This window comes from Perissodus microlepis, chromosome 1 (assembly GCF_051167445.1).
Source record: "Perissodus microlepis isolate ML-2025 ecotype Zambia chromosome 1, ASM5116744v1, whole genome shotgun sequence".
Classification (NCBI taxonomy): Eukaryota; Metazoa; Chordata; class Actinopteri; order Cichliformes; family Cichlidae; genus Perissodus; species Perissodus microlepis.
The window spans coordinates 21468924-21481743 of NC_140461.1; the positions used below are offsets into that span (position 1 = coordinate 21468924).

Consider the following 12820-nt stretch of genomic DNA (forward strand, 5'->3'; position numbering starts at 1 on the left):
ATTGAATCTAAATGCCCATCATGCCAGCTGTTCCACTAATGAGCAGCTAGTGCTGTCTAATAAGCCCATTAAAAGAAAACACGTGAAGGCAGTCTGTCTGTCTATGAGCAAACAAACTGATGAGTTGCATTCTAATGTGTTCAGCGGTCATAGTTTGGGAGATTTTTTGTTGTTGTGCGTGATGCATTCAGTGGGATCAGGTCTTAAAACTGCAGCAGAAATCTAGAAAGGGTGAATCTTCAACATAGACAGATCTCCTCCTGCAGCTCTTCCTTCTTGTGCCAACTCCCTCCCAGCAATCAAGCATATGAGCATTTGCTCACACAATCAACTCTGGCTTTAAACTTCACATAGGAACATGAACCCAGCTCTCCCAGCTGAAAGGTCTCCAGTTAACCACTAATACCTCCAACATCTTAATTCTCGTGTGGACTTGGACTCTTATTCTACTTTACATTACTCCTGTGATCAGGACTGAAAAGATCTGATTGGTCCGGTCTCCCATCACAGGCTCGATTCTCCAACGTCTGATTAGAGCACAAGAAGTGCAAGAGTCTAGTCCCCCTCCTAAGACCACTGTAATTACAATATGCTGAAAGGTTATTAGGTTTTTTCCCCCCCTTTTATGATTCTACAAACATGGTTCCTACCTCAGCATTAAGTGGAATTAAATTGGAGCTTAAGGTATAGTAGCACTATCTCTTCACTTGAGACTCGGCTCTCCATCTGCAGTGCTGAATTTCTTTCTCTCTGTTATCTATCTCCCTAATTAGCCTTGACCTACTTCTACCTTCTTGCCTTTTGCTTCCACCAATCTTTCTCAAAGGTCCTGTCGGCTCCTGCTATGTTTTCACTCGCAGCTCTTCCTTTTACCTTTGTGGTTCTCCTCTGCCTATTCATCTTTTCTTTACCCTCAGCCCTCACATCACTCTATAGCCACACCACCTCCAATCACCGTTCCTTAAGTCTGCCCTCTAATTACCGGTCTGCTACTCTTACAAGCATGTAATAGTGCTTCACCCCTTATCCTCCCCTCAATCACTGCCCTGCCTGATGACTGTAAGCTTGTGCTAAACAGCTCTGTCTGAAGCTAATGCAGTGAGGGAGGATTTACTGCCTGGACTTGAGTTGTGTACAGCAGCGCTCTTTGGTATTACCTCGGCTCTGACTCTGTTGGAGAGCCAGGAGACAAGCACCCTGAGGAGCAGTGCAATGCTGGATCAAGTAAATACAAGACAGGGCTCATATACATGCTCTGGTGCATGCACGTTTTCTCTCATACAAACGCACATGGAGCACACCATTAGGTCTTTCCTGGGGAGAGACTTTGATGAGTGTGTTTGTTTACTTGTGCCTAATATTCGAACTGAATAAATGTGAATTAATGTATAAAAGACATTTGGCGGATTTCTGTTGAGCAGAATTATACGGTTTTGAAGTGGGAGGAGGGCATTTGGGGTTCCAGAAGTTTGACTTTTTTATTTATTTTCCTACACAAACAGCTATGGGCGGCTGTTAGCAGGAGCACTTTCACAGCTTGGATTATCCCAGCTTGAATAATCAGTGCAACAGGTGAGCAACAGCAATCAGGAAGTCTGATTTTTCAGTAAAAAGTCAAAAACTATAACATAAATCGACGTCACGGTAACGTCATTACGGCAAAACTGTTTTGAAGATATGATCATCATTAGAAGAAAAAAAAATATTTAGAGCGTTGATGAGGAAAAAGAGTTTCAAGCTAGATATTCATGTAAGAAATATGAACAACTTAAATCTTAACACAAACAGTTCACACAACCACACATCCAAGCATAAACATGAAATAACTAAAATATAATCGCACAACTTCTAAATTAATCATTTGAACCTAAACATTTAAACTTTTATGACTCTTTGTACTGAGCTACACAGTCTTTGTACACCAAGACTATGTAGAATATATATTTTTAATAACAGTACACTGTTACAGTTGATCATCCCTTTATATGCGCTCTGATAATTTTAGCTTCAATTAATTTAAAACCTTATGGATCGAGTTTACTTCACATAAAGCATTTTTTACTATAGTTACTGTATTTTATAAGGATTCTTAGCTTTGATGAATTTGATTGTCTGGGTGTGTTTTACTCTACAGGATGCATTGTTCCTCTGATAAAGGAATTGTCATGTGGCAGGACAGGTGGGCAGGTGTAAAATGGGATGTTAAAAGAGGAAATTGATGACCTACGTTATTGTTGCATGATGATTTGAGCAAATGAACTAAAATTTGCAGCTAACTTTGGTACAGCCAAAATAAGAAGGTGACTTAACACCTTTAACACCCCTATATTCACCAGACACTTCATTAGTTACACTTTTCTAGTAATGAGTTGAAGCCTCTTTTGCCCTCATAAATGCATAAATTCTTGGTGGCACAGGTTCAATAAGGTGCTGGAAACATTCCTCTGAGATTCTGGTCCATGCTGGCATGACATCATGTCAACATTCACTTGTGTGAATCTCCCATTTCACTACAACTCAAACGGGCTCTATTGGATTGAGACTGTAGAGGCCATTTGAGTACCATTACTTGGTGGGCTAGGCTAACTGAGGCCACTGATGGTACTGAAGGGCATAAAATGTGTATCCCCCACACCATTACACAAGAATCAGCCTGAGCAACTGATACAAGATGGGATTTTTCATATTGTTTATGTCAAATTCTGACCACACTGTCTAAAAGTCATAGCAGAAATTCCAACTCCTCAGGCCAGGCCACATTTTTCCAATCTTCTGTTGTCCATATTTGGTCATCCCATGAGAATTATAGTTTCAGCTTCTTGTTCTTAACTTGTTCTTGGTCCTTTACTGCTGTAGCCCACCTGCTTCACAGCTTGTTGTGTTGTGTCGTCAGAGATGCTCTGCTTCATACTTTGATTATAACTAGCGGTTATTTGAGTTATTGTTGGCTTTCTATCAGCTCAAAGCAGTCTGGCCATCCCCCTCTGTCCTCTGGCATCAACGAAAACTTTTCATCTAGGGAACTGATGTTCACTGGATACTTGCTCTTTTTCCGACAATTCTCTGTAAAAGTCTAAAAAGGTTATGTGTGTTCAAAGTTGCCTAAATCACCTTTCTTCTAAATGCTCAGTCTGAACCATTTGACCAATTGATTAGATATTTGCTTTAATGAGCAGTTAAACAGGAGTACCTAATGAAGTGTCTGGTGAGTGTGTAATACCCATTATTTTGGGGGGTTCAATAGTCACGTTATCATAGCTGACATCATGAAAAATCAGTATATCTTGTTAGATTAATGGTGACATTAAGCCAGATGTCTGAGCACATGCCCTATTACCTGCTTCAAGTCTTTTCACTGTCTTGAGTTTGACTAATTTTATCATTTGAAATATTCTAAGCCCTTTTCAAGTGGTTTCCCTTAAAATTGTGCTTTCAGGTACTGTACATCATTACTGCCTTCTCCATCGGCACGGTGGCACCAGCCACAGTCATTCATACACCCTGAGCACGGTCCCTTTTTATCTGCTGTATCCAATTACTGACTTAGAGGGTTATTTTCACATTTCTTCTTGCTTGAAAGTCAATTAAGATGACTATAAACCTTGAATGATTTCGTAATTAAGGGAAATTGAGGAGGGTGAAAAACAAGGAGAGCGAGAAAATATCAACAGTGAAGGGTGAAAGATCGAATGGCAAAGAGACGTAAATGCCCAAAAATAGAAACCAATTCCAGAGGAGAAATGGAAATACAGGTGGATTTAAAAAGAGCAGGAAAACAAAACAGAGGAGTGATAGGAGTAAAGAATAATGTGGTGGGATAACTTAATTGTGGGGTGATTGTGGCTCAAGAGTTGGTAGTTCGTCTTGTAATCGGAAGGTTGCCGGTTCAAGCCCCGGCTCCAACAGTCTCGGTCGTTGCGTCCTTGGGCAAGACACTTCGCCCGTTGCCTACTGGTGGTGGTCAGAGGGCCCGGTGGCGCCAGTGTCCGGCAGCCTCGCCTCTGTCAGTGCGCCCCAGGGTGGCTGTGGCTACAATGTAGCTTGCCATCACCAGTGTGTGAATGTGTGTGTGAATGGGTGGATGACTGAATGTTGTGTAAAGCGCTTTGGGGTCCCTAGGGACTAAGTAAAGCGCTATACAAATACAGGCCATTTACCATTTAAATTCATGTTTATATCAGTATACTATTTAAATAAAGGTCACTCAAACATAATGCACAGACACAAGAAAGCACAATTTCAATAAATGCTGCGAGGTGAGGAAACAGAACCATTGTCCTACATTTAGGGCATGTGTTGTCTAATTGGTGAAGATGTTTTCTTGGTTTGCTTGCAAATTGTTTATTTGCCTGTGTTTTCTTGCTGTGCACTGAGCTCTCCAGTTCCCTAATTTTCATTCATCATTTTATGCATGGAGGCAGTTTCTATTATCTTCAGTCCAATCAAGAGGCAAATATCAATTCTGAAATCACAGTTTTGCTTCCTAGTTTCTAATTAATCTATTCTATCATAACAGGGGCAGGCAGTATTATGAAGAGTTAGCTAATAATGAAGGAATTGTGACTGAGTGGAGAGATGGCTTTCATCTACTGTGCTGAACGCTACTGTAGAGCTCCACTTATTAATCTATTGTATATTACAGAGTACTGCTCTTAATTCAATGATCAAACTGTTTCCAGGAGACCGTTTGATTCACACATGTTATTGTCATTATATCTTGTATGTGCTACAGGTGTTGAAAAAAAATTCAGCTTTCAGCAACCAGTTTGTTTGACAAATTATAATTGTAAAAATTCACTTAATTGTAGTTTTGAAAGCACTATTTGTGATGATTTACATTGTTGGATAACATACATTTCTTTTTTAAATGTTTTCTCACACTTACATATTTCACGTCATCAAATTTGCAGTTTTAAAATAGTGATTTTGTTTACTAAGGTAAAAAAAGGGATCCAAACCTACCTAGCCCTGTGTGAAAAAGTAACCGCCCCCCAGATATCACTTAAACAGAACCTGTCTGACACGATCTAAAAAAACTCAATATGTCAAAGTCATTAACATCCATCAGTCTGAAAAGAGTTACGAAGCCTTTTCTAAGGCTTTAGGAATCCAGTGAACCACAATGAGAGTGGTGAACTTTCCCAGGAGTGGCTGGCTTACCAAAATTACTCCAAGAGTGCATCAACGACTCATCCAGGACTCATCACAAAAAACCCAGAACACCAAAGTGCAGTACTGCAGGCCTCACTTAAAGTCAGAGTTCATGATTCACAAAGAGACAGAGCAGAAATGGCACCCAAGCGAGAGTTCAAAGGTGATAACCACTGCTGAGCAAAAAGCTTGTCTCACATTGGCCAAAAAATTTAAGGAAAATATTCTGTGAACTGACACAACAAAAGCAGAACTTTTTGGATGGTTTGAATCCCATTAAGTTTGATGTAAAACTAACAGAGCATCTAAAGAACATCATATCAACAATCAAACATGGTGGCAATAGTGTGCTTGTCTGGGGCTGCTTTGCTGCTTCGGGACTTGGACGACATTCTTGATGGAAATGTGAATTCTGCTCTCTGCCAGAAAACCCTGAAGCACAATTGTCAGCTGTTAGTTCATGCTCTGAAGCTCAAGGACACTTGGCTTATGTGGCAGTATAAGTCAAGTTGTCAGTGTCCTACTCAAAATCTGGACTTAAATCTGATTATGATGCTTTGGTATGACCGTTGGAAAACCCTCCAGTGTGGCTGGATTACAAACAATTCTGCAAAGAAGGGTTGGCCAAAAGTCCTCCACAGGGATATAATAGACTCATTGTCAGTTACTGCAAATGCTCTATTGATTACTGCCAAGAGGGGCACAACCAGTTATTAGGTTTAGGTGGCAATTATTTTTTCATAGAGGGTCAGGCTGGCTTGGATAGCATTTTTCCCTTAACATGAATTTTGTTGTCTTTGTCTAAAAGTAAAATTTCTTTGACTATCTGAAATTTGTAAGTGTGACAAATATGCCATAATAAAAAATAAAAGGAAGAAATCAGGAAAGGGGCAAAAACTTTGTCATAGCACTGTATAGTAATGACTAGTGATGTGCGGATCGATACTGAAATATCGATTCCTCCGATACCAGTCATTTATGTTCTAGAATCGATACTCATATTAAAATATCGATATTTTAGTAATTTAGGGTAAATTTGTAGGTTATCATTAACAGGAACAGAGTGCAAAGAAACTGTATCATTTGGATTGTCTACATTGGAAGGAACTACTTAGTCTTCCGCCTGCCATAGTCATGTGCGAAGTACGTCTGTATAAATGTGTCCAGCCCCTTGGTGTGCACACTCACAACAATGGCTGAGCGTAAATGGAGTCATGTGCAGACGTATTTTACATCCACAAACGGTTGAGACGTAGTTTGCAATACATGTGGCAAGAAAGTGAGGTGTTGTGGCAACACTACTAACCTCATCAAGCACTTCAGAGTAAATCATATCACAGAATATGACGAGCTTATGTTGAGGCGAACTGAAGAGGAGGAGTGGACAGGGACAGGTGCTGCAAGGGCGAGACAGACGTCTCTCACAGAGTCCTTTAGTTCTGCAGGCAGGCAACGTGTTCAAATAGCGCACAACTTCAGTTTTTTTATTTCTATATGATAACTGTGCATTATTAAGCGATAAGAACAAGTAATCCGATGTCCTATAATCATATAATTTGAGATACAATAACTGAAATACGCTTTTGTACAAAGTATCGGTATCGGATCAGTATCGTCGATACCACCCTGAATTTTACTTGGTATCGGATCGGAAAGGAAATCAGTGGTATCGTACATCACTAGTAATGACACCAAATCATAAATCTTTATCTCTGCAATGAAGCTGTTACATTAAGCTTGTGTGCTTTTTTTAATGCCACACAATGAGGGCAGCTGTTAATTCCATCCATTCATTTTCTTAACCACTTATCCAAAGAAGGGTCACAGTGGGGCCTGGGATGAGTGGAAGAATATGTAAACGTCACACAGAAAGGTTATAGCTAACAAATAGCTATCCTGAGTCTATTTTGTATTTCTACTTCAAAATTTTAGAAACTTGGGACTGTTTTGGTTAACGCAAAATGAAGACTGGGGCCATGCTGTGACTTGGCCCTAGTCTTTACGTATACGTATTTCCCTTTGGTTTCTGAGAGATAACATCCTTGTGTTTGTATTTACTGTATGTATCTACAGTTGCTGCATTTTACTCACACTGACTCTTTAGCAAAAAAAGAATCCAGTTTTCAGACTTTTGCCCTGATTTATTAAAGGGAGTTTCATGTCAATGCAAGCCATAAAACTGCTCAAACTTTGGGTAACTTTTACTACCTCCTCCCACTATGCAGCACCATTATCGAATGATGTTGTTTACAGTATCATCTTATCATATTCATCCAACAGTTACTAACAGAAGGTTCATTCGTATCACTAGCCCGGATAAAACTGCTCTCCTGCTGTTTATCCAGCAACCCACTCAGAGTTTAAAAAGCTGTTACTTCAGATGAATGAACATGTCGTTTCTGAAGATCTTCAGAGAGCATCTGTTTTGTCTGAAATTCTTGAAACTGTTACAGCCTTCAGCAAATTGGAGCCTGCAGAGGAACAGTACGACTGCGTGAATTTGCTTTGTCTGCAACATCACTTGGTTGGCAGCTGACATAAAAATGGCATTTGTTTATAAGTGAGGAAGCTCTCTGTAGCCAAGAGGTTTAAACGGTTACTCATGCATAGCAGGTGCATTCTGCAAAGCATCTTCTCTTTAAAGCCTGCTTTACATTGTCTTCACCTGCACAGGGTTTCAAAGGTGTAAAAAGAACAACAAAAAGAGTACATGCAACTACTCCATCCATGATATTTTTACAGACTCACTTCCTTGATTGCCACACCATGCTGCTGTTGTGCCCACTGTAGCCCCTCATGCGTGCCCCATGTCACCATGCGCCACTCACTTGCTAAACCGCAGGCCTCCGGCATGCATGTGGCTCTGGACCGTCTGCCAGCGCCCGGCCTTGCTGCCCCCCGTCACCATGCTCCGCACGCTGTCGCTGCGACTGGGCCCTGCCCCAGTCCCAGAGCAAGCACCACCCCCGCTGTCACTGGCCCCCGGTGAGGGTCCAGCACCACCCTGCCCACCCTTATCCACAGCCCCACTGGGTGGAACGGTGGGGTGGGTCGTAGACAAGGAAAACACGGAAAGACAGACCCACGAGAAGGTACAAACAAAACAAAAAAGAGAGAGATAGACGAGAGACAGACGCACAGAGCCGGAGAGCAAAAGTGTTATGAGTTAGTCAAATCGATGACTAAGACACTTCACAGGCACTCAGTCTAGCCACAAGTGTCCAGTGAATAACAAAAACTTGGAAGAGCAGCTGCTCGTCACCAATGCTTTGACTAAATTGGAGAGGACAGTTGTCTCACTCTTTGGGGGCTAAAAGGGGGCAAAACATATTTACAATAATTCAGTTCAAAGCTGCACAAACGCTTACTCTGTTCATTGTAAAATATGTTATTAAAGCAACTTCTTAATGTCGAATTTACACAGATTCTCACTAAGTGTGGAGTGATATTCAGAAAACTTTTGTTATTGTAGCTGCTCAGTCCACTATGTCCTAGTTTAAGGTAAGAAAAGGACCACAAGAACCCGACATTCTGCCCATTTCACTCATACATGTACACAGCAGTGACCAAGCCGCTGGCTCTCGGAGACAGGCATAATAGCCGAGAAATGATGCAAATGTGTCATTTTCACATTTTAAGACTGCAGGGTATGAAAACAGAATGCTATAGTCTGTTCACAAGAACTCGCCTGCGGCACTTTTATGCATTTGCATAAAATATTTCACTTAATTTGCAAATATTCCCATTTAAAAAAAAAAAGCATTTCAATATAAAGTGTCCTCTTTTCTTCTCAGCATGCCACAAACCCAACCCCAGCTGACCTGGACTCGGACGTCACAGAGACGAGTACAGACAGAACGCTGAGATCAGTACGGGACCTTTTGATTGAGGACAAATCACACGACACACAGGTGAACAACAGGAGGGCGTGCACAACGACATTCAAGCATTAAGTGTAGGCTGACAGTTAAGTGAATGATTGTTTTTGCAATGATGAATGTGATATAATTAATCAGAACTTGAATATCATGACTCGAATAACATGTTCTTTTTCATGACTTGATCCCTTTTTTCCTTGCTTTTAGATATAATTTGTCTGAACTGTTTCCAAACAGTAATTTTCGATTTACCTCTGAAAGACACCTTTGAAAGCTGCTAAACAAACTTGCTTTGTACAAAGGAATCGCCACAGTAAGGACTACGAAATAGCTCAGTGATCCACTATGACCCTATTCAGAAATCTCACCATTACTATCTTATCAAATGCCACACAGAATTAATCTTGTCAATAACATAATGAAATGCAATCACAACAAAAGCTATAATCACTGCTGTTCGCTGAATTTAAAAATAATTTCAGCACCACTGCACAGACACCAAATAACTGAGCGCCCGGTGGTTTTGAAAGAGTCAAGTGAGTTATAATTAGAGAAAATAAGAAAGAACAGGTTCACTTAATGCCTCAGTGACTGTGTGAGGTGCATCTAAATGATGGAATGGAGGTTGATATGAAACAGACGTTGCACTGTACACCAAGGATACAGTGTCACTATTTTTGGAATAAGGCTCAGTAGACTAGACTCAGGAGGGCTATCGGGGAGGCTTAAAGCACTCAAAGTACTATGAGTGATAGTACGAGTAGTGACAACAAGCAGAAAACACAGAAAGAGTGAAGGAGAAAGGGGAGTGGGGTAAAAACACGTAACTTTACACTCACAAAATCCCCCAAAACAAAACAGTGAAAAAAGTCAGACCAAAAACCATGTCATTAAAGGAACAGATGGACATTTTGAGAAATACAATTATTTGTTTTCTGGTGGAAAGAAGAAAGTACCACCCTCAGATATTAAATATAATACTGAAAGTGTGAACTTTCACTTTTCATTCAAGATTTGTAACAAAAATTTAGAATTAACTGTTCAGGAATTGCAGCCATGTTTATACACAGTTACTCATTTTCAAGCTACAAGCTAACATTATTTAAATATAAGGATTGTTTTCAGTAATTAGATGAAAGAACCCATTCATCCCTTGAGATGCTCTTCCAGGCCTTAACTGCTGCTACTTTCAGTTGCTGCTTGCTTCTGGGTCAGTTTTGTCTTCAATAACTAAAAAGCTGCTCTGCTGGGTCGAGATCAGGGGACTGACTTGGGCATTGGACTGCATTTGAGCAGTTTTGCAACATTTGGAATTAACTGTTCAAAGAACTTTTCCCAGTTTTTTAGTGTAACCAGTTCACACATTGTTGTAAGCCTTCTGCATTTACATTAATGAAGCTGCCTCTTTATTTGATGCATGTTCAATAATCAACATAAGGAAATCCGATACAGTTTGGTTTGTTCATTCGGGTATAGCATTTCACTTCTTCTTCAGCGGAAACTGAGCATGATATCAACGAGTTGGTGTTGTTACTATCCTCCTATCATCATAACAATTGTAGTCCAGAATCAACATAGCAACTGACGAGTCACAATGTCTTAGCATTAGCCAAACAAATAGCTAACGCTATTAAAAACTATCACTGGCATACTAACATCAGTAACATAAATTTGGCTAACAGGAAACCTAACTTGATAATATATTTATTACACTGTTCAAATTAATAAAGAAAACACTGGAAATGTTTATAATTTTTTTTCATGAAGAGGATTTTATATTAACAAAAGCTTCTTTTTTCTTTTTGCTCCACATTCCAAAGTTATGACATCACAACAACGTGATTGGTCAGATGCAATGTTGATCCTGGACCAACATTACAACCCGATATTACAGATATTGCATGCTGGTCCACTGCGTCCATTTCACGCTTTGCCTCTCCAAATGTGAAACAGACACGCATGCAGAAGTTGCAGTAACAACAGAGGGAAACATTTTATTTCAAGCCCACATGAAAATAATCACAGGAAAGCGTTTTATCAGACATTATTAACGCATTTACACGTAAATACATATTAGCCGCCCAGCTTAATCGTTTCTGGCAATTAGGCACCCTGAAATGAACTTCATACATCATCTCTGCTGGTAATTCAACTTCTGCATGCACAACACAACTTCTGCATGTTCACGATTTGGAGAGGCAAAGCATGAAATGGACAAACTGGACCGGTGTGTCTATTACATGTTTTGCTGAAGAAGTCACTTTTTCTTCAGACCTCTGAAATCAAGCTAATCTGACCACATCTTGACTGCAGATTTATATTTAAAGGGGATTTACTATTATGTTCATTCACCTCCATATTTTTATACCTGAACAAGAGTAGCTTTGCATGCTTACACTCCAAAGTAATCCTCCCTTATTTATTTATTTTTTACTGGTGCAGCCCCTTAGTTCATTCTCAGTTTGAAAAAAGAAGCTTTAGCTCTTAATAAAACATAAGTAGTATTAATCTTGTCAGCCAGAAAGCAAATAATCATACTTCTCTGAATGTCAAAGTAATCCTGACAAAAACTGAAAAACTCATTTTCTTAGTGCACTACGTTCAACCCTCTGTGGATGTTGGTTATTTATTACACAATCCTGAAAAGAATATTTTAATATTTGGCGTTGAGTGCCCCACCAGTACCACAAATGGGGAAAAGTTTTGTTAAACAGTGGGATCTTTTCTCTGAGGGTTGTCCGTCTCCATGATAACAGTCCATGGGCTGCAGGTGAGAGGTAGGGAGGGTCTACTGAGGTGAAGTTAGCAGGGCTGTAAGCAGTGGAGCTATCAAAGACATTCATTTGTACACGCTGTATGTGATTTAAGAGCAAACTATACTGTTGCTTCCCCAGTTTACTCTTCTGTATTGTTTTAAAGACACGGGACTCAAACTCCTATACAACTGCAGCCTTTCTGTCTGAAAGCAGCAGTTTGGAAATTGTGCATAATTTCAGTTAGTGTCAGCGCAGCCCAAGGAATCACAGATATTAAGGGATGGTGCTGCACATCTCTATCAGCTGCTGCATGGCCAGCAGTGCATACTAAACACCACCTCACTGTGGACATGCCTGAATGCAAAAACACGAGGATTACCGGGGATGAGGGGAGAATTCCATTTAAAAGATATGTGATCTGACAGCGTTACAAAATCAGGCTTTCTGTTTCCCTTTAGGCTATTAAATGTGACCTTTTCACTGCTCTGAGTTGTGTATTGATCAGCCTTTGATTTGGAATATTTTTGTGCTATTTGTCTCATACCTATGACCTCAAATAGCAAAAGATTGGACTAAAATCACCCATTTGCTATCTGCTATTATAATAAAATCAAATTTTATTATGTTGACCACTCCTACAGCGTTGTACAGAAGCCCCTGTTCATTACAGCCCTGCCCAGACAGAGGAGTCCCTTACCAGACATGAATGAGACTCACTTGGGCGTGAGGCGGGGGTCTCCGTAGGGTGCATAGGGAGACATGTTTAAGAGGAACTCCTTGGGTGGGTAGGAGCTCCACCTCTGTTGGACATTGCTGCTGTCATTGTTATTCCAAAAGTCTCTGTCTAGATCGCTGTAGCCAGAGAGAAAGCAAAAGGTGAGACAGGTGAGAGCAGTAAACAATCACAGACATATATAAAGAAGAGAAAACAAAGCAGATCTCGAGAAATGTTGATAAATAAATTACAAAAAGAAAATCTAAAAAGAAAAATACTCTTTTTAAATACTTTTTAAATAAATTTAACATGAATTTGGC

The 12820-nt window shown here is 40.1% G+C and overlaps 1 protein-coding gene across 4 annotated transcripts in view; it reads right to left on the reverse strand.

The window, feature by feature from the left end:
* syt7b (synaptotagmin VIIb) overlaps nucleotides 1-12820 on the reverse strand; it is a 127937-nt gene that overhangs the window by 44737 nt on the left and 70380 nt on the right. For 3 of the 4 annotated variants that reach the window (XM_084935115.1, XM_084935107.1, XM_084935100.1), the window contains 2 exons: nucleotides 12503-12637; nucleotides 7980-8180 (listed from right to left, as the gene is read on the reverse strand). In XM_084935115.1, coding sequence (XP_084791241.1) covers nucleotides 7980-8180; nucleotides 12503-12637 — 336 coding nt within the window. The remainder of the gene's footprint in view (nucleotides 1-7979; nucleotides 8181-12502; nucleotides 12638-12820) is intronic. The other variant, XM_084935124.1, reaches the window with a different exon arrangement.